This window comes from Pseudophryne corroboree, chromosome 3, assembly GCF_028390025.1.
Source record: "Pseudophryne corroboree isolate aPseCor3 chromosome 3, aPseCor3.hap2, whole genome shotgun sequence".
Lineage (NCBI taxonomy): Eukaryota > Metazoa > Chordata > Amphibia > Anura > Myobatrachidae > Pseudophryne > Pseudophryne corroboree.
The window spans coordinates 1,900,662-1,923,374 of NC_086446.1; the positions used below are offsets into that span (position 1 = coordinate 1,900,662).

The 22,713-nt window shown below is 46.8% G+C and overlaps 1 protein-coding gene across 1 annotated transcript in view; it reads right to left on the bottom strand.

Annotated features, from left to right (window-relative positions):
- Positions 1-3,554: 3,554 nt before the first annotated feature.
- Positions 3,555-22,713, bottom strand: part of LOC135054487 (uncharacterized) — a 181,573-nt gene continuing 162,414 nt past the window's right edge. Inside the window, exon 22 of the mRNA XM_063957594.1 lies at positions 3,555-6,260. Within this exon, the coding sequence (XP_063813664.1) occupies positions 5,560-6,260 (701 nt within the window). The 3' untranslated portion in view covers positions 3,555-5,559. The remainder of the gene's footprint in view (positions 6,261-22,713) is intronic.

Consider the following 22,713-nt stretch of genomic DNA (forward strand, 5'->3'; position numbering starts at 1 on the left):
CCCCCCACACCCATATAACAGCTTTACCTTTGATATCTTTTTTTTTTCACAGCGGCAGATCCGCTGCTGCTGCCCACTGCCCTCTGTACACTCCTGCCATGGCTCCACCCCCCCCCCCCCCCCATGCCCCCCAGCACCTGACGTCACAGAGGAAATCCCGGTCAGTTGACCCTGTAACGTGACCGGGTCTTTCCTCAGCGAAGCTGCATCTCGGAGCTCTGTAGCGCAATGACAAGCGGCTCAGCCGGGCCGCTTGTCATTGCACACTGGTGGGGGACAGCGGGTCAGGCAGCGGGCCGCATGTTGCCCACCTCTATACTAGATCCATTGAATGGACTTTAATCTACTTTTAACTATTATTATTACTGCACAACTGACCATTAAAGGATCACCACAAGCTTCGGTAGAAGACAATGGGAAAAAGTAAACTCAAGATGACTGTCAACTAACTTATGCTATGTATCTGTTAAGCACCTTGAGTGTTATTGGAGAAACAGCGCTATATAAATAAAATTATTATTATTAACTGTGACATACATAAGAGAAAGCCTTTGGGCCTGTACCATCAGGAAGTATTTACTTGCCCTGTGGCTCAATACACTCCATACTTGCAGCAAAAGTCCAGGTCACACGCAGAAACCCAGAATTTTGCTTTGTGTGAATGCAAACTACCCGGGAATGCTCTTTACAAGGGTCGGGCGGAGAGCCAGGAATTTGCCGGCTTTCTTGACCTTGCAAGTTCCTGTGTCTCATATCTGAAAGGGGTATTATTAGACCGTTTTTTTATTTGTTATTTTATTGTAATTAAAGGACTAATCTGATGGACTCGTCAGTGCTACCTATTTCTTTGTGTAATATTGCACAGTATATGACTGGAGTGGTGACTTAGGCAACTTGTAGCTACTCTTGTGCAGTCACATACTAATGGAGGAGACGAGGAAGAGTGTCCGGTCTTCTCTGGCCATCCGAAAGGCTTCTCCCAATTCCTTCCATCCACAAAGAGGCTCCTGATATACCTACCCAAAACCAAAATATGAAACTATAAACCCAGCTACTAAGTAAAGTAAGGCAACCGGAACAGGTTATAAACAGAGCAGAAGAGTAGGACCACAGTAAGGGCAACTTAATGGCAAATGACCTGTACAAGAATGCACAGATTGGCAGCAGAGGGTTAGGCTGTGGACCAAGACGGTTAGAGTTAGGCACTAGGGGGAGGGTTGTGGTTAGGCTGCAGGAGGGGTGGGTTATGTACTAGGGGTAAAGTTAGGCACTAGAGGGAAGGTTAGGAATTGGCTGTGACGGGATGGTTAGCTACTACAGGGAGGGTTAGGCTGTGGTATGGGTGGGCTACAGTTAGGCACTAGCAGGAGGGAAGGGTTAGGCACTAGAGGAAGAGGGGGATCAAAGGAAGACACTAGTGGGAGGTTTATGGCTAGCCTGTGGGATGGGAGTGTTAGGCTGTGGGATGGGTGGGTTACAGTTAAGCACTAGGGGGATGGTTACAGTTAGGCTGCAGAAGGGAAGGGTTATACACTGGGGAAGGTAAGGCACTAGCAGGAGGATTAGTATTAGTCTGTGGGAGAGGAGGGTTAGACTGCAAAATTGGAGGGTTAGAGTTAGGCACAAAGGGGAGGGCTACGGTGTGGGAGAGGTAGGTTAGGCACCTGGGAGGGGGTTAGTGTTGGGTGCTAGGGGGGCGTGTTAGGCTGCAGGAGGGGAGGGTTAGACTGTGGTTAGGGAAGATAGGCTGCAGAACAGTAGGGTTAGAGTTAGCACTAGGACGTTACAGTGTGAGAGGTAGGTTAGGCACCTGGGGGGGTTAGAGTTGGGTGCTAGGGGGACGTGTTAGGCTGCAGGAGGGGAGGGTTAGACTGTGGTTGAGAAAGATAGGCTGCAGAACAGTAGGGTTAGAGTTAGGCACTAGGGCGTTACAGTGTGAGAGGTGGGTTAGGCACTATGGGAGGTTAGGCTCTAGGGCAGGCTTTTTCAACCAGTGTGCCGCGACCAGTTGCAAGGTGTGCCGCGGAGCCAGAGCAGCTACCTGCACCTTCAGAGTGAACTGTTGGCCCGGGCTCTTCTTAGAGTATCAGTCGTGCTCTGACCGTGACCTATGCCTTGAAGACACGGCGGTGTGATATCATAGGTTACAGCCGCCGCATCTCACCACCCAGCCAGCCCACCCGCCTGCATACACATCTTCCAGTTTCCGCCTGCATCCACAGCTTTCCTTGCACACCCACATCCACACCTGCTCGACCGCCCACTGCTCAATATTCACAGCATTCCACTATGAACAACGCCCGCCACTGAGGGACAGGGAGGACAGCTGACCGGAAGGGGCTAATATTTATTATTTTATTTCTCTTGTGGGGAACAATAGGATTTATGTGGGGAGAATAAGGATTTATGGGGGGAACAATGTGAATAATTCATGTGGGAAGCAACATGATTTATGTGGGGAGCAATGTGATTGCTTTTTCTATGTAGGGCAATGTGTGTGGATTTTTTTTTGACTGTGACGGCCAATGTGTGTTTTTTGTTTTTTTCTGTGGGGAACTGATGGTGTGCCTTGGCAATTTTAAAATATTGTTCGGTGTGCCACGAGTAAAAAAAGGTTGAAAATCACTGCTCTAGGGGGTGTGTTAGGCTCAGGAGGGACGGATAAGGCACTAAACGGAGGGAAAGGCTGTGGGATGGGAGGGTTAAGAACTAGAAGGAAGGTTAGGCTGCGGTATGTGAGGGATAGGCACTGGGGGAGGATTGTGGATAGGCTGCAGGAGGGGAGGGTTAAGCACTGGGGAGAGTTAGACTGGGGGAGGGTTAAGAACTAGGGGAAGGTTAGGGTTAGGCTACTGAGATGATGGTTAGGTTAACGGAATGGAGGATTAGGTTCAGGCACTAGCTGGAGGGTTAGGCTTCTTGAGGGGAGCATAGGTTGAATTAGTCATACCACTGGATCCTCCAGATGTCATCCTAACGTTAATGCGTTAATGCTGGACCCTGAAGACACAGCTGGAGCCTCTGTACCCACCGTACCAGGTATGTGACCCCCTAGACCACCAGGCCTGTTTTGAGGACATTCTAATCATGTCAATATTTGATCAGGGTCAACGTGGTCAATGTCGACACGCCAAGCATGTCAACAATATGAAATACCCATTGTAGATCATTATGGTTTAAAATAATAAAATGTGTCCTCTACGGTTTCTACCAGGTATGTGACCCCCTAGACCACCAGGCCTGTTTTGAGGACATTCTAATCATGTCAATATTTGATCAGGGTCAACGTGGTCAATGTCGACACGCCAAGCATGTCAACAATATGAAATACCCATTGTAGATCATTATGGTTTAAAATAATAAAATGTGTCCTCTACGGTTTCTACCAGGTATGTGACCCCCTAGACCACCAGGCCTGTTTTGAGGACATTCTAATCATGTCAATATTTGATCAGGGTCAACGTGGTCAATGTCGACACGCCAAGCATGTCAACAATATGAAATACCCATTGTAGATCATTATGGTTTAAAATAATAAAATGTGTCCTCTACGGTTTCTGGGCTCGATATTGAGAATAATATTTTATTAGCAGGTGTTACTTATGCTAACACAATTCTGGGGTTTCATTTCAAAAACATAAAACAAAGAACAGTTTGACCAATACGATTTTACAACATGAATTAGAGGTTTACTAAGAATTAACATCTGTTACATGACCATTACATTATAACACAGAATATTTTGAATTACAGCGAAAGAAAAAAATAATAATACCGTATTCAATTAACAAAAGATCAAACTGGTGCTAAATCAGACTTTAACACACAATCCCCTTACTACTTTTTTTTAATTCATTTTTTACTATATTATTTTTTTTTTTTACTTTTATGTTAGAGTCTTTATGTAGTTTTTAGGTCAGGCACCAGGTATAAACTAGCGGTGTCCGAGAGGGTGGGGATAAGAGAATATATAGAATTTACCAGCGATATGATATGAATATGTGACCGAACCTTTTCAGCCATATATTGTCACATCACCGCTGTAACATTAGTCAACATATATTAAGAATACATCGTTAGCAAGCGCAGATTGTACATTTCCCACGGCATTCGTGACGCAGGATCAGTCCCGTTGTGTTCACGGCAAACTGGAAAAAAAATAACAACACTGTGTATGTAGCAATTCTGCTAGACACAATGAGCGTGCTTCAGCACAAAATGGCCGCCTAAAAAAAAAAGTAGCTGCAGTTTTCTGCCTGCATTCAGAGGTGGCCGGAGCTATACATTTACACCAGCCATATCACTGGTGCTAAAGAACGGTCTACAGGCTCATATCGAACTTAACGCTAAGCGAAAATACCATTACCGGCCAGTTACACCCATTTAGCCGCAAGCAGAGATCTGTCTGACTTTGCGGGTGACGCTGAAAATCCCAGCAGTCCTACCGAGAAGCCTAATCTCACCTCATTCGGCTTTGGGAGCATATGCAATGCGAATACAATCGCAGGTGCGGCTGCGTTGCGATCGGGTCATGGTCCAATGTCAGATCAGGAAAAAATATTTGAGCAATAATTATTGTTTGGCTTTGAGAAATTGGAAACCATGAAAGAATATCTGTGTGACATAGCTAGTGCAGAGTAATGCCCCCTACACATTAGGCGACCCGTCGCAGAGGTGCCCGACGGACGACGCGGCGGGGAGTGAAGTTTCTTCACTCCCCCCGTCACCCGGCTCCATAGCACTGCATGCTAATATGGACAAGATTGTCCATATTGGCCAGCTTGCATAAGCGACAGGGCACCAACGATGACCGAGCGCCGTGCATTGTTCATCGTTGGTGCCTACACACTGAATGATAGGAACAAGTTCTGTCATATCGTTCTGTGTTATCTGCTAGTGTGTAGGGCTCTTAAGTTAGTAGGATGGTGAGAAGTCCCTCCAGTAGGGGAGGATGCAACCAATGATGTTGACCAGGAGCACTTCCGTAACCATGCACAAGAGACACGCGCGAGGAGACGCCCCTATGGTCTGAACCACGCCACTCAAGATGGGTTTCTTGCTGGGTCTGTGACATCTGCTGGTGGTTTCAGATGTCGGTCACATTACCGCTAACTTACTGGAGTTACGTTATTCTCGTGCAACCCTCATGAAACCTACACACAACATCAACCATAACATTTTAGCTTTTCCTCTTAAATGTCTTTTTTTTGTTGTTGTTGTCCATGGCTCAGTAGATGTTTTCACCGAAAGTTCTTCCATTTCCACAGGAGCCTCTTATATATTTCCCCTCAACATAGTACAAGGTCACAGACTCAAATATGTCGCTGTTCATGTTGATTTCCGTCACCTGGACGTCTTCCGACCGATGGTCCTTGTTGTTGCAGATAGAAACATTACAGACCTCTAATATGTATACATCCTTCTTTGGAATGTTCTTCGCACCCTCCTGGAGAGGTGTTTGACCGTAACAGTTTACAAACTTCTAAATGGATAAAATAGAGAAAACTACTTAAAAGGTAAAAGTCACATTGTTGAGTTGACCACTCCAGTGTTTTTGGGTTACTTTTCCCTGAAGCGTCGAGGGCGGTATACCATCCCTTTTGCCTTGGCAGGCCTCTTGGGGCTTTTGGTTGGGCTTGCGAGTGTGCTGATGGGCCCTGCTGCCCCAACAGACTCTTTTATCTCTTCTCCGTCAAACACCGGTGGGAGTAAAACTTTATCCTGCTCCTTTTTCCGCAACACTTGGACCATCTCTTGCTGCACGCACAACATTTCTTTTTGAGTTTCTGCAATTTCCTTAAAACTTTCGGCAATTTTCTGCAACGACGTCGCGATGCTCTTGACATGATCTTCTTGCGCGTTAGTAATGTCTTCGACTGTGTGCCGAAAGGATCGCAATTCTTTGCGGATGCCACCGACCTCCTCCTTCACGAGTTGCTGGAAGCTGTGTAGGGAGCCGTGAAATGCGTTGTCCAAATCCTGTATGGTCGGCATTTGAATGGGGACTTCTAAATTGCTCCTCTCTACGGTGTCGACGATATGTTCGATGATGGTAGCTTCCGAGGAGAGTGATGCAACAGACGGCTGGTCTTCTCCTAGTATCACCACACACTGATGAGGAGAGAGCTGTTGGCCGGTGTTACTGTTCTCTTCCGAGGTTTCTGAATTGTGATCAATCAGATTTTCCCCAGAGGTCACCACACGGCCGCCCACGGCACCACCATCATCACCACCGCAATCTCGCTTAAACTCCCCCTCTGCTATTAACAAAAAAAAAGGATGTTGTTAGATTTATTTCAGTGTAAAATTTGTCTTTTTCCATTGAAGGTTTTTATTACTTTTATCATTACTGTAAATCATTTATATTTTTGGTACGCTGTTCCATATACATGCGACTCCATTTGTAATTACAGTATTACACTATTATGTTCCCCTCACACTCAAGTGTATAACCAAGTAACCTATGAATAACACACCCAAGCACCACTGGAATGTCTGAATCCCCACACATTATCAATTAACAGATAAGCCTCTTTTTTGTTTTAATGTTTGGTACAAACTTTTTCTTTTTTTCTAAACTCACTGAGGCACTTGCCATTTACACACAAATATAAATAGGAATTTAATACCTACCGGTAATTCCTTTTCTCGTAGTCCGTAGTGGATACTGGGGAACTGTACTTTACTACCATGGGGTATAGATCGGGTCCACTGGAGCCTGGCACTTTAAAACCTTTAGTGTGTGTATGTATGTGCTGGCTCCTCCCACTCTATGCCCCTCCTACCAGACTCAGTCTAGGAAACTGTGCCCGAGGAGACGGACATACCATGAGAGAAGAAAACAGATACAACAGCGGTGAGGCACCAAGCCAACACACAACCATAACCGGAGAAAAAGGAGTGCGCTAACCAGAAGAGAGGATAGCAACACCAATCATAACTAGGATAGCAAAGCTAACCCAACATCATAAGGGGACCGCAATGGCGGGCCAACCAAAACACTTACACCAGGTAAGCAGGAATTCAAAGCACTGAGGTGGGCGCCCAGTATCCACTACGGACTACGAGAAAAGGAAGTACCGGTAGGTATTAAATTCCTATTTTCTCTTACGTCCTAGTGGATACTGGGGAACTGTACTTTAGTACCATGGGGAAGTACCAAAGCTCCCAAACGGGTGGGAGAGTGCTGAGACCCCTGTAAAACCGCCTGACCAAACTGAAGGCCATCCTTGGCCATGGTGTCGAACCTATAGAACTTAACAAAAAAGTGTTCAAACCAGACCAAGTAGCAGCTCGGCACAATTGTAAGGCCGAGACACCCCAGGCAGCTGCCCAGGAAGAACCCACTGATCTCGTTGAGTGGGCCTGAATAGACGTCGGCAAAGGCTGAGCTGCCGAAGTATAGGCTTGTTGAATGGTCAACCTGAGCCAATGTGTAATAGATTGCTTAAAAGCTGGACGACCAATCTTGGTGGCTTTGGGCCAACGCAAGCGTCAGACAACACTGGAACCACATGAAGCAAAGAAGGTTTGGTAGAACATAAGGGGCGCTCCTTGGAATATGGACTTCCTGCTGCCTCTCCCCAACACACCAGGATTAATCCCAAGAAAATCCAAAACTGAACAAAGCTACAAAAAAATGGATGGGTGTGGGGAGTTGGCGCTGGAATGGGAAAAAACAGACCGATGGCTGACGATTCAGCTGGGAGTATTATTACTGGTGGGTAAGAAAAAATGAGTGAATACTTATCTGGATAATGAATCCGATTAAATTCTGATCGTTACTACGAAGATGTTTCCCTCCAGAACAGGTAGATTCATGCACCGAAATAATATGTAAAAAAACAAAGAATGGCAGTGTTTTGAGTTGGGGTTCCTCAAAGGAGTATATATGAATTGCACTTTTGATAGTAGATCTAAATAAGTTATTTCAGCATATGTGGTCGTACCTCACTTACATAAAGTGAGCGAGGTTGAAACGTATAAAGGTTTCTTTAAAAGATGGTACTGTCTGATTTTTGGCGTATCTAACTTACAGTAAAAAAACAAGGAAGTAAACTCATCAAGGTATCTTTAGGCTGAGCTGCGTACCGGTACTCACTGATTGAAATGTCCTCCGTCTGCGCGTAAAGATATCTTTATCCAATCGATATTTATGATAAAACACCCATATGTAAAAAAGGGGATTTATTGGATAAAAACAATTATACAAAAACACTGGAGTGTTTGGCCGTGAGGAGAGGAAGCCGCCAGAATGTGGAATGTGTACGAGAATATTTAACCAGCCCAAAGGGCCCGGTACCAGAGGGACTGGATTGAAATAATGTAAAGGTCGTACCTTTCCTCAGTCGTGCGGAAAACGAACCAAGCGGGCAAAAAAACTCCTTCCATCCAACGCGTTTCGAGTCAATTCTCTTTATCAAGGCTGGTGGTCCATTCAAAGTTACAAATATTTATAGTAAATGAGCTGATGTTCAGATGTTCTGTCACTTCCGATTCCGGAATGGACCGGAAGTGCGGGTCCGCGATCGAAAAGTACCTTTATAACAAGTACCAATATGATGAAGTTAATATCCACATATCCCTGCTATGTGGTGCCCTTTCTTATACCAGTAGCAGTAGCAGGGTGGTTGTATTGGGCGCTATTCAGCGGGTTTCAGCTGCGACCGGAAGTAGCCTCTAAGTGTCATGGGAGATGTAGTTTCAATGGAAAACGGAAGTTCCATAGACGACTGTGTCCTACGCGACCGGAAGTGGCCTCCAAGCATCATGGGAGATGTAGTTTCCATAGAAAAACGGAGTTCCCGTAGAGGGCTATGTCCTCACGACCGGAAGTGAATTTCGGGCATCATGGGAAATGTAGTTTCCATGCCAAAAGAGATCTCATAGAAAGCCATGATTAGCACTCTGTTGAAAGGATAGGCCACAATGGGAGGTGACCTCAAAGCATCCTGGTTAATGTAGTTTTCCATTGAAACTACATCTCCCATGACACTTAGAGGATCAATTGGATCGTTTTCCGCACGACTGAGGAAAGGTACGACCTTTACATTATTTCAATCAGGTCCCTCTGGTACCGGGCCTTTTGGGCTGGTTAAATATTCTCGTACACATTCCACATTCTGGCGGCTTCCTCTCCTCGCGGCCAAACTCGCCAGTGTTTTTGTATACTTGTTTTTATCCAATAAATCTCCTTTTTTACATATGGGTGTTTTATCATAAATATCGATTGGATAAAGATACCTTTACGCGCAGACGGAGGACATTTCAATCAGTGAGTACCGGTACGCAGCTCAGCCTAAAGATACCTTGATGAGTTTACTTCCTTGTTTTTTTACTGTAAGTTAGGTACGCCAAAAATGAGACAGTACCATCTTTTAAAGAAACCTTTATACGTTTCAACCTCTCTCACTTTATGTAAGTGAGGTACGACCACATATGCTGAAATAACTTATTTAGATCTACTATCAAAAGTGCAATTCATATATACTCCTTTGAGGAACCCCAACTCAAAACACTGCCATTCTTTATGTTTTTTTACATATTATTTCGGTGCATGAATCTACCTATTCTGGAGGGAAACATCTTCGTAGTAACGATCAGAATTTCATCGGATTCATTATCCAGATAAGTATTCACTCATTTTTTCTTACCCACCAGTAATAATACTCCCAGCTGAATCATCAGCCATCGGTCTGTTTTTTCCCATTCCAGCGCCAACTCCCCACACCCATCCATTTTTTTGTAACACTGGAACCACAATGGGTTGATTCACGTGAAAAGCTAATACCACTTTCGGCAAAAACTGAGGCCGGGTCCTGAGTTCCGCCCTATCCTCATGAAAAATTAAATATGGGCTCTTACAGGATAAGGCCCCCAATTCAGAGACACATCTGGCAGACGCCAATGCTAGTAACATCAGTCTTACAGGTAAGAAATTTTAATTCCACCCTATATAAGGGTTCAAAACCAGTCCGACTGAAGGAGCCGTGGGAGGTACAAAAGGCGTTTGCAACAGAGCAAGTTGCTACTGGAAGAAAATAGAGAGCGCCGAAATCTGCACTTTGATGGAGCCTAAATGTAGGCCCATATCCCCCGCTTGCAGGATAAGTAGAAAGTGACCAATTCTAAATTCCACGGGAGAAACCTTTTTACTTTCACACCACAAAACATACTTTTTCAGATACGATGATAATGTTTTGACGTATTCATCCTCCTGGCCTGGACCATAATGGAAATAACCCTGGAGGGAAGACTTTTTCTGCCTCGAATCTCCCGCTCAACTTCCAAGCCGTCAAACGTAGCCGCGGTAAATCTGGATAGACGAACAGACCTTGCTGAAGAAGATCCTTTTTGAAGCAACAGAGGCCAGGGATCCTCCAGAGCCATGGTTAGGAGGTCCGAATACCACAACCGTCGAGGCCAATCTGGGGCAATTAGAATTGCTTGAATTCTTTCCCGTCTTCGTCTTTTTAAAACCCTTGGGATAAGCGGTATTGGAGGGAACAGGTACTGGTACGTCCATGGTGTCGTCAACGCGTCCGCTGCAACAGCCTGTGGATCCTCGTTCTGGAACAGTAACGGCGTTGCTTCTTGTTGAGACGAGAAGCCATCAGATCTATCTGCGAACAGCCCCACCGGTGAATTAACTGTTGAAACACCTGAGGATGTAGCCTTCATTCCCCCAGATGGAGGTCGTGCCTGCTGGGGAAGTCTGCTTCCCAGTTGTCCACTCCTGCCCATTTAAGAGTTTCTTTGACACTTCTCGCATTGCTGCTCTGCTTCTTGTTTATCCTTGTCGATTTATGTACGCTACTGCCGTGGAGTTGTTTGATTGAATCTGGATCGCTTGATCCCTCAGGAGATGGGAAGCTTGCAGAAGGGAATTGTAAATTGCCCTGAGTTCCAGGATGTTTATCGGCAGAGCAGATTCCTGACTCGACCATCTCCCCTGGAACTGGGCCCCTTGTCAGTAGAATCCACGACTGGATATTGAAACTCCTGCCTTCTACTAGGTGAGGGACTTGTAGCCACCACAATAGAGAAAATAAGATTTTACTCACCGGTAAATCTATTTCTCGTAGTCCGTAGTGGATGCTGGGAACTCCGTAAGGACCATGGGGAATGGCTCCGCAGGAGACTGGGCACAACTAAAGAAAGCTTTAGGACTACCTGGTGTGCACTGGCTCCTCCCACTATGACCCTCCTCCAGACCTCAGTTAGGATACTGTGCCCGGAAGTGCTGACACAATAAGGAAGGATTTTGAATCCCGGGTAAGACTCATACCAGCCACACCAATCACACCGTATAACTCGTGATACTATACCCAGTTAACAGTATGAAACATAACTGAGCCTCTCAACAGATGGCTCATAACAATAACCCTTTAGTTAGGCAATAACTATATACAAGTATTGCAGACAATCCGCACTTGGGATGGGCGCCCAGCATCCACTACGGACTACGAGAAATAGATTTACCTGTGAGTAAAATCGTATTTTCTCTGACGTCCTAGTGGATGCTGGGAACTCCGTAAGGACCATGGGGATTATACCAAAGCTCCCAAACGGGCGGGAGAGTGCGGATGACTCTGCAGCACCGAATGAGAGAACTCAAGGTCCTCCTCAGCCAGGGTATCAAATTTGTAGAATTTTGCAAACGTGTATGACCCTGACCAAGTAGCAGCTCGGCAAAGTTGTAAAGCCGAGACCCCTCGGGCAGCCGCCCAAGAAGAGCCCACCTTCCTCGTGGAATGGGCTTTTACAGATTTAGGATGCGGCAGTCCAGCCGCAGAATGCGCAAGCTGAATTGTGCTACAAATCCAGCGAGCAATCATCTGCTTCGAAGCAGGAGCACCCAGCTTGTTTGGTGCATACAGGATAAATAGCGAGTCAGTTTTCCTGACTCCAGCCGTCCTGGAAACCTTAAATTTTCAAGGCCCTGACTACGTCCAGTAACTTGGAATCCTCCAAGTCCCTAGTAGCCGCAGGCACTATGATAGGTTGGTTCAAGTGAAACGCTGATACCACCTTAGGGAGAAACTGGGGACGAGTCCTCAATTCTGCCCTATCCATATGGAAAATCAGATTAGGGCTTTTACATGACAAAGCCGGCAATTCTGACACACGCCTGGCCGAAGCCAAGGCCAAAAGCATGACCACTTTCCTCGTGAGATATTTTAGATCCGCGGTTTTAAGTGGCTCGAACCAATGTGACTTTAGGAAACCCAACACCACGTTGAGATCCCAAGGTGCCACCGGAGACACAAAAAGAGGCTGAATATGCAGCACTCCCTTAACAAAAGTCTGAACTTCAGGCAGTGAAGCCAGTTCTTTTTGGAAGAAAATGTACAGAGCCGAAATCTGGACCTTAATGGAAGCCAATTTTAGGCCCATAGTCACTCCTGACTGTAGGAAGTGCAGAAATCGACCCAGTTGAAATTCTTCTGTTGGGGCCTTCCTGGCCTCACACCAAGCAACATATTTTCACCATATGCGGTGATAATGTTGTGCGGTCACATCTTTCCTAGCCCCAATCAGCGTAGGAATGACTTCCTCCAGGATGCCTTTTTCCTTTAGGATCCGGTGTTCAACCGCCATGCCGTCAAACGCAGCCGCGGTAAGTCTTGGAACAGACAGTGCCCCTGCTGCAGCAGGTCCTGTCTGAGCGGCAGAGGCCATGGGTCCTCTGAGATCATTTCTTGGGGTTCTGGGTACCATGCTCTTCTTGGCCAATCCGGAACCACGAGTATAGTTCTTACTCCTCTCCTTCTTATTATTCTCAGTACCTTGGGTATGAGAGGCAGAGGAGGGAACACATACACCGACTTGTACACCCACGGTGTCACCAGAGCGTCCCCAGCTATCGCCTGAGGGTCCCTTGACCTGGCGCAATATCTTTTTAGCTTTTTGTTGAGGCGGGACGCCATCATGTCCACCTGTGGCCTTTCCCAATGGTGTACAATCATTTGGAAGACTTCTGGATGAAGTCCCCACTCTCCCGGGTGGAGGTCGCGTCTGCTGAGAAAATCTGCTTCCCAGTTGTCCACTCCGGGAATGAACACTGCTGACAGTGCTAACACATGATTTTCCGCCCATCGGAGAATCCTTGTGGCTTCTGCCATCGCCATCCTGCTTCTTGTGCCGCCCTGTTGGTTTACATGGGCGACCGCCGTGATGTTGTCTGACTGAATCAGTACCGGCTGGTTTTGAAGCAGGGGTCTTGCTTGACTTAGGGCATTGTAAATGGCCCTCAGTTCCAGAATGTTTATGTGTAGGGAAATCTCCTGATTCGACCATAGTCCCTGGAAGTTTTTTCCCTGTGTGACTGCCCCCCAGCCTCGAAGGCTGGCATCCGTGGTCACCAGAACCCAGTCCTGTATGCCGAATCTGCGGCCCTCTCGAAGACGAGCACCCTGCAGTCACCACGGCAGAGATAACCCTGTCTCCAAGGACCAGGGTATCAGCCGATGCATCTGAAGATGCGATCCGGACCACTTGTCCAACAGGTCCCACTGAAAAGCTCTTGCATGGAACCTGCCGAATGGCATTGCTTCGTATGAAGCTACCATTTTTCCCAGGACTCGCGTGCAGTGATGCACCGACACCTGTTTTGGTTTCAGGAGGCCTCTGACTAAAGATGACAGCTCCTCGGCTTTCTCCTCTGGGAGAAACCCTTTTTTCTGGTCTGTGTCCAGAACCATCCCCAGGAACAGTAGACGTGTCGTAGGAACCAGCTGTGCTGTTGTAGCACTTCCCGAGATAGTGCTACCCTGACCAATAACTGCTCCTTGGACCTCGCCTTTATCAGGAGATCGTCCAAGTACGGGATAATTAAAAACTCCCTTTTTTCGAAGGAGTATCATCATTTCGGCCATTACCTTGGTAAATACTCTCGGTGCCGTGGACAGACCGAACGGCAACGTCTGGAATTGGTAATGACAAACCTGTACCACAAAACTGAGGTACTCCTGGTGAGGATGGTAAATGGGGACCTACAGGAAAGCATCCTTGATGTCCAGAGATACCATGTAATCTCCCTCGTCCAGGCTTGCAATAACCGCCCTGAGCGATTTCATTTTTAACTTGAACCTTCGTATATAAGTGTTAAAGGATTTCAATTTTAGAATGGGTTTCACCGAACCGTCTGGTTTCGGTACCACAACATTGTGGAATAGTAACCCCGGCCTTGTTGAAGGAGGGGTACCTTGATTTTCACCTGCTGGAAGTACAGCTTGCTGATTTGAGGTAACGGCGAGAGGGAGTCGCCTCGATCTCCAGCTTGTATCCCTGTGATACTACATGCAGAACCCAGGGATCCACCTGTGAGCGAGCCCACTGGACGCTGAAGTTCTCGAGACGCGCCCCCACCGCACCTGGCTACACCTGTGGAGCCCCCGCGTCATGCGGTGGACTCAGAGGAAGCGGGGGGAAGAATTTTGATCCTGGGAACTGGCTGACTGGTGCAGCTTTTTCCCTCTTCCCTTGTCTCTGTGCAGAAAGGAAGCGCCTTTGATCCGCTTGCTTTTCTGAAGCCGAAAGGACTGTACCTGATTATACAGTGCTTTCTTAGGCTGTGAGGAAACCTGAGGTAAAAAATTTTTCTTCCCAGCTGTTGCTGTGGATACGAGGTCCCAGAGACCATCCCCAAACAATTCCTCACCCTTATAAGGCAGAATCTCTATGTGCCTTTTAAAGTCAGCATCACCTGTCCAGTGCCGGGTCTCTAATACCGTCCTGGCAGAATGGACATTACATTAATCCTGGATGCCAGCCGGCAAAATATCCTTCTGTGCATCCCTCATATATAAGACGACGTCTTTAATATGCTCTTATGTTAGCAAATAGTATCCCTGTCTGACAGGGTCACAGACTACGCTGCAGCAGCACTATCCATGCTGAGGCAATTGCAGGTCTCAGTCTAGTACCTGAGTGTGTAAATACAGACTTCAGGATAGCCTCCTGCTTTTTATCAACAGGTACCTTCAAAGTGGCCGTATCCTAAGACGGCAGTGCCACCTTTTTTGACAAACTGTGAGCGCTGTATCCACCCTAGGGGATATCTCCCAGCGTAACCTATCCTCTGGCGGGAAAGGGTACGCCATCAGTAACTTTTTAGAAATTACCAGTTTCTTATCGGGGGAACCCACGCTTTTTCACACACTTCATTCACTCATCTGATTGGGGAGAAAAAGCAGGCAGTGTTTCGTTCCCCCAACATAAAACCCTTTTTTAGTGGTACTTGGGTTAATGTCAGAAATGTGTAACACATTTTTTATTGCCGGGATCATGCAACGGATGTTCCTAGTGGATTGTGTATATGTCTCAACCTCCTGGAGTCAGACTCCGTGTCGACATCTGTGTCTGCCATCTGAGGGAGCGGGCGTTTTTGAGCCCCTGATGGCCTTTGAGACGCCTGGGCAGGCGCGGGCTGAGAAGCCGGCTGTCCCATAGCTGTTACGTCATCCAGCCTTTTATGTAAGGAGTTGACACTGTCGGTTAATACCTTCCACCTATCCATCCACTCTGTGATGTCGGGCCGACATCACATTTATCGGCATCTGCTCCGCCTCCACATAAGCCTCCTCATCAAACATGTCGACACAGCCGTACCGACACACCGCACACACACAGGGAATGCTCTGACTGAGGACAGGACCCCACAAAGCCCTTTGGGGAGACAGAGAGAGAGTATGCCAGCACACACCAGAGCGCTATATAATGTAGAGATTAACACTATAACAGTGAATTTTCCCCAATAGCTGCTTGTATAAACAATATTGCTCCTAAATTTAGTGCCCCCCCCTCTCTTTTTAACCCTTTGAGCCTGAAAACTACAGGGGAGAGCCTGGGGAGCTGTCTTCCAGCTGCACTGTGAAGAGAAAATGGCGCCAATGTGCTGAGGGAGATAGCCCCGCCCCTTTTTCGGCTGACTTTTCTCCTGCTTTTTTATGGATTCTGGCAGGGGTATTTATCACATATATAGCCTCTGGGACTATATATTGTGATTATTTTGCCAGCCAAGGTCTTAATATTGCTGCTCAGGGCGCCCCCCCCCTCCAGCGCCATGCACCCATCAGTGACCGGAGTGTGAGGTGTGCATGAGGAGCAATGGCGCACAGCTGCAGTGCTGTGCGCTACCTTGGTGAAGACTGAAGTCTTCTGCCGCCGATTTTCCGGAACACTTCTTGCTTCTGGCTCTGTAAGGGGGCCGGCGGCGCGGCTCCGGGACCGAATATCAAGGCCGGTTCCTGCGGTCGATCCCTCTGGAGCTAATGGTGTCCAGTAGCCTAAGAAGCCCAAGCTACCACCAGTTAGGTAGGTTCGCTTCTTCTCCCCTTAGTCCCTCGCTGCAGTGAGTCTGTTGCCAGCAGATCTCACTGTAAAATAAAAAACCTAAATATACTTTCTTTCTAGGAGCTCAGGAGAGCCCCTAGTGTGCATCCAGCTCAGCCGGGCACAAGATTCTAATTGGGGTCTGGAGGAGGGTCATAGTGGGAGGAAACAGTGCACACCAGGTAGTCCTAAAGCTTTCTTTAGTTGTGCCCAGTCTCCTGCGGAGCCGCTATTCCCCATGGTCCTTACGGAGTTCCCAGCATCCACTAGGACGTCAGAGAAATCCGGGCTTTTGGAGATAAGGTCACATCCTGATGCATGTGAAGGCGAGACCCTGACCATTTGTCCAGCAAATCCAGCTGAAATGGCCGGGCATGAAACCTGCCGTATTGGATTGCCTCGTAAGCAGCTACCATCCTGCCCAGCAAGCGTATACAAAGATGTATGGATACCCTGCGAGGGCGGAGCACTGAGCAGACCATAGCTTGGATAGCCAAGGCCTTGTCCATTAGAAGAAACACCTTTTGAAACACTGTATCCAGTATCATTTCCAGGAACTGAAGTCGTTGGGATGGTTCCAGGTGAGATTTTCCGAAAATTTAAGATCCACCCATGATCCATAAGCAGGCGGGTCGTCAGGTTGATGCTGTGCAGTAGACGTTCCCTGGATATAGCTTTTAGCACGAGATCGTCCAAGTAGGGGACTATGTTGACTCCCATCATGCGCAGTTGCAGCATCATCTCCGCCATGACCTTCGTGAAGACCCTCGGAGCTGTGGAGAGGCCAAAGAGCAAGGCCTGAAACTGGAAATGGTTGTCCAATATGGTGAAACTGAGGTAAGCCTGATGAGGGGGCCACATGGGAATGTGCAGGTAAGCATCCTTGACATCTAGAGATACCAGGAATTCCCCCTCCTCCAGACAGACCGGACACCACTGCCCGCAGGGATTCCATCTTGAATTTGAACACCCGTAGATACAGGTTCAGGGACTTCAAGTTCAAGATGTGTCGCACCGAACCGTCTGGTTTTGGAACCACAAAAAGACTGGAGTAAAAACCCCTGGAACCACCACTGCCATCTGCAAAAGTTTTTGAATAGCCTCTTGCAAGGTAACTTTTGCTGCGTGTGAAGCTGGTAAGCCTGACTTGAAAAATCTGTGAGGAAGTGCTTGAAATTCCAGCCGGTATCCCTGGGAAATGAGGTCCCTCACCCAAGGATCCTGACAGGACTTCGCCCACATGTGGGCGAAGAGCTGAAAGTAGCCCTGCTGCTGGGGCCAACCTTCACGCGGAAAACTTAGTGGCAGGGGATCCGGTGGTCTGGTCCAGGGTTGCATCAGCTGCAGGTTTACGGGACTTACCACGAAATCCTCTAGGCGTGGCGGAGACCCCTCGGCCCCTGCCTCTGAACCTTGCCACACGAAAGGACTGCAAAGAGGATCCTGAGTAAGAACATCTGGCAGGTGGTGAAGCAGACGGCAGATAGGTAGACTTACCCGCCATTGCCTGAGAGATCCATTTATTTAACTCGTCTCCAAACAAGGCATCACCTGTAAAGGGAAGATTTTCTACACCCTTTTTGGAATCAGCATCCGCTGACCATTGATGTAACCACAGAGCTCTGCAGGCCGAAACCGCCATAGCAGTAGTGCGGCCATTTATCTTACACAATTCTTTTATCGCTTTGCTCATAAAATTTGTAGCATCCTATATGTGTTGCAGCAGAGTAATGACCTCATCCTGGGGCAGAGTGTCCAATCCATTAATAATATTATCAGACCAAACAACAAAATGCTGAATCTGGCGCTCTGTCACTCCTAATCAATATGCTGCCAGCAACATAGGGCTACTCACCCCTATTAGATTAAAAATCAAACAAGCAAGAAAGAAAAGTTGCAGCGCATATAGATTAGAATTAATAAGATTCTATTTATTAAAACACATATAAGAATAAAAATATATATATTTAAACAAACTGTGCAATTTATACCACCGGCCGGTCAGTACATTTTTACAATAATTAATGCATGCATATATCAAATGTAGCATAAATTGTAACAAATTGCTTCCTCTCTGTTCAATCACTTTAAGCAATAAAATTATAATATAATCTGATATATCTGATAATTATACAGACTGGATAATGCGCTCAGAAGTTTTTCCTTTGAGATTATATATCAGTCATTTTTGGTGAAGAAGATAATGATGGTAAGATATATTTCTCACTTCAGGTGCAGGTAATTATGCTGTGAATAACTGCAACCTGTAATTGAGCCGATGCTCTCACTGAAAATGTGTCTGGCCAGACATAAATACAATGCGGTCTCACCACTCCTGTGCGTGGGTACTTTCACCTGGAATGTCCTCCCGGCTGCTGGTGCTCTCAACCTTTTATTGTGCAGTCATCTCTGGGGGATCGTATAAGCGGTGAAGAATTCCAATCGCATCTTAATGGAGTGTAGGATTTTGCTGAAAAGACCTCCGGACAGCAGTATAACAGTCTGAATGAGTGGTTAACGCGTTTCCCCGCCTCCCTCCGGGTTCAGCGGCTTCATCAGACCACTTGACTAATGCCAACCACAAACTATTGTGGGGCGTTGCGCTACGCCCGCTGCCGTATATATTGCTTTGAAAGTGGTCTCAATCTTACGGTCGGTAGGGTCTTTTAGGGATATAGCCCCTGGCACCGGCAGTAACAATTTTCTAGACAGTCTGGACACAGATGTATCGACTGATGGGGGTTTTTCCCATACCTTCCTGTAATCAGCTGGGAGGGGAAATGTAGATAAAAACCTCTGAGGAGTTTTTAATTTTTTGTCAGGGTTCACCCATGCTTCCCTGGACAGGGAGTTTAATTCCTTAGACACAGGAAACGTGGCTGAGGTTTTGGGTTTTACATTAAAGTACAACTCTTCATCTGGTTCTGCTTCCTGATCGGGTATGTGAATAACCTTTCTTACAGCATAAATGAGAGCCTCCACCACAAGGGGACAGAGAGCTGTCCTCATCCATATCATCAGTGTCATCTACAGAATCAGACTGGAGCACCTGTGGCAGTGAGCATTTATGTGAAACAACTAGAGAGGGTTGAGAAGCCTTTCTGTTATCTGCTGCTTTAGCCACACAATCAATAGACTGTTTTAACACCCGTCTCTCCTTCCTAGATGCAGCTAGTTCTGAATTCACATTGTGAATCATGCTCTTAAAAGTATTTAGCCAGTCAGGTGCCTGTGAACTGTGTCCCTGAGGTGATAAGGAGCACTGTTCACACATGAGGGACCCCGCAGAAGAAGGGGTAGAGTTACAAGCAGCACACATAACCATGTCCACAGACATGATGTACACAATGATAATGCAGCGAAAACCCACTGAAACACCCCCACACAGACCCCAGAGAGCCCCTGGAGTGACACAGAGAAAACAGAGACCAGCACACAAACACAGCTGGAAGTATTGGAAGGTATTCTAAGAGATAGTATTCAGAAGTTCCTTGAAGTCATAAGGTCATTAAAAGGAATCAACATGGGTTTATGAAGGACAGATCCTGTCAAACCAACTTACTTGGCTTTTATGAAACAGTAAGCGCAAACCTAGATCAGGGTAAAGAGGTGGATGTAATCTTTTTAGATTTTGCCAAAGCATTCGACACTGTACCACACATGAAACTTATCTACAAGCTACAAGAATCAGGGCTAGGAAGCACAATATGCACTTGGGTCAAAAACTGGTTAGATAATAGGGAGCAGCGCGTTGTGGTTAATGGATCTTTTTCAACTTGGACTGAAGTGCTAAGTGGTGTGCCACAAGGCTCAGTATTAGGACCGCTATTGTTCAATATTTTCATTAACGACCTAACAGAAGGTCTAGAGAGCATGGTGTCAATTTTTGCAGATGATACCAAATTGTGTAAAGTTATAAATGCGGAGGGGGATGCTGAGTCGCTTCAGAACGACTTCGTTAAATTAGAAGCCTGGGCAGCGAAATGGAGAATGCGCTTCAATACAGACAAGTGTAAAGTAATGCACTGTGGTAACAAGAACAAAAATAACACCTACCTACTAAATGGGGTAAAATTAGGGGATTCTGTACTGGAAAAGGACTTAGGTGTCCTCATAGATAGCAAACTAAGCAGTAGTACCCAAAGTAGGACTGCAGCAAAGAAGGCTAATAAGATTTTAGCATGCATAAAACGGGGAATTGATGCTAGGGACGAGAGTATTATACTCCCGTTATATAAATCACTTGTGAGGCCACACCTTGAATACTGTGTACAATTCTGGGCACCTTACTACAAAAAGGATATCCTGGAGCTAGAAAAGGTTCGAAGGCGGGCGACCAAACTAATTAAGGGTATGGAGACGCTGGAATATGAGGAAAGGCTTGTAAGACTAGGCATGTTTACACTGGAAAAGAGGAGATTAAGAGGGGACATGATCAACATTTACAAATATATAAGGGGACAATATAGATCTTGCGCAGGACCTGTTTTTGGTTAGATCAACACAGAGAACTCGTGGACACTCGCTCAGGTTAGAGGAAAGGAGATTCCGCACAATACGGCGTAAAGGCTTTTTTACGGTAAGGACGATACGTGTTTGGAATTCCCTGCCTAAGTTGTAATGGCCGACTCAGTCAACACCTTTAAGAATGGGTTAGATAAATTCCTAATGGATAAGGATATCCAGGGTTACGGGGCATAGTCACGCACTATGGTTATTATAAAAAAGAGGGGTTAATCGGAACGGCAGTCATCAACTTCAGTCAAAATTTTCTACATAATAATCGTGCATACGAGACCACAAATAGGTTGAACTCGATGGACAATTGTCTTTTTTCAACCTTAGATACTATGTTACTATGTAGTGTGTAATAAAGTATGTGTATCACATTAACTTATGTGCAGTGGCGCTACTGCTGATGTGCTCCTACCCTGCTATGACCCCCTGCTACCACTACAGAGTCTGTAACAGCCTGAGTCCATGAAGGAGCAGCCTGCATGCAGGAAATGGCGCCTTCCCGCCTCTGGTCCCGCTCTCCTAGAAGCCCCGCCCCTGTAACGGCGCACGGTCCCACTTCGTTTTATACTGGCTGAAATGTTTACATACAGCAAACATAATGCCTACTGACAGATGCTGAGCACCCTATGGAGCATAACTCTCTGCACAGCAAGTGTGGTCCGCGGCGGGCACCGCAGCTCGTGACCCGTGACATGCCGCCAAACCGCACAGGGGACCCGCTAACTGGGCCCCCTGTGTTAACACTCATCGCACCTGTGACTCTTCGGCATCTGTTAGAGGGTGGCGGCTAGCTGCTGGTGTGGGCACACAGTGTCGTATGTGAAACAGCACCTCAGGAGCTCAGTGTCCTGTCAGCTGGGATTACGAGCCATTAACCCTCGGAAGGTTGGTTCGGTCCCCCCCTCTAAGTCCCACGAAGCACGTAGACTGGTTGCCAACCAGAGATACCTGAAAATAATAAAATAAAATAAAATAAAAAAGAGGATTTTGGTACTTACCGATACATCCATTTCTCTGAATCCTCTAGGGGACACTGGAGTCCTATACAGTAGGGGTGTGAAGCCTTGAACTGGAGGTGAGGCACTATCTAAAATTAGCATTGTCTGCACAGCCGGTTCCTCCCCCTTCACATCCCTCCTCCCTCAGTTTGAAAATTTTTGACTGAGAGAATAGGACATGATAATATAGCACATGGCGAGGAACCGAACCGTACAACATACCAAACAGCGGGCAAGAACTCTTGACCGAATAAGGAACACCGTTTATACGAACTGTTTATACGAACTGTTTAAACAAGAACTTTGAACACAGCAGGTTGACAGCACCGAGGCGGGCGTCCAGTGTCCCCTAGAGGATTCAGAGAAATGGATTTATCAGTAAGTACCAAAATCCTCTTTTCTCTTTCATCCACTAGGGGACACTGGAGTCCTATACAGTAGGGGACGTCCCAAAGTTTTCCCCCAGGGAGGGAGTGCTGTCGGTGGCCTGCAAAACTAAACGTCCGAACTTAGATTCTCCGGACGCAAAAGTATCAAACTTGTAAAATCTTGCGAACGTGTGGGCTGAAGACCACGTCGCCGCTCTGCAAAGTTGAGTAGTGGAAGCACCTCTGGCAGCCGCCCACGAGGCACCCACTGATCGGGTAGTATGAGCACCCGTCTGAACCGGAATCTGTTTGCCACAGGAAACATAAGCCTGCCGAATGGCAAGTCTAATCCATCTAGCCAAAGACTGCTTAGATGCTGGCCAACCCTTCTTTGGCCCATCATAAAGAACAAACTAATGGTCCGATTTTCTGAAAGATGACGTAACCTGTACGTATACCCTTAAAGCTCGGACAACATCCAAGGACACGTCCTC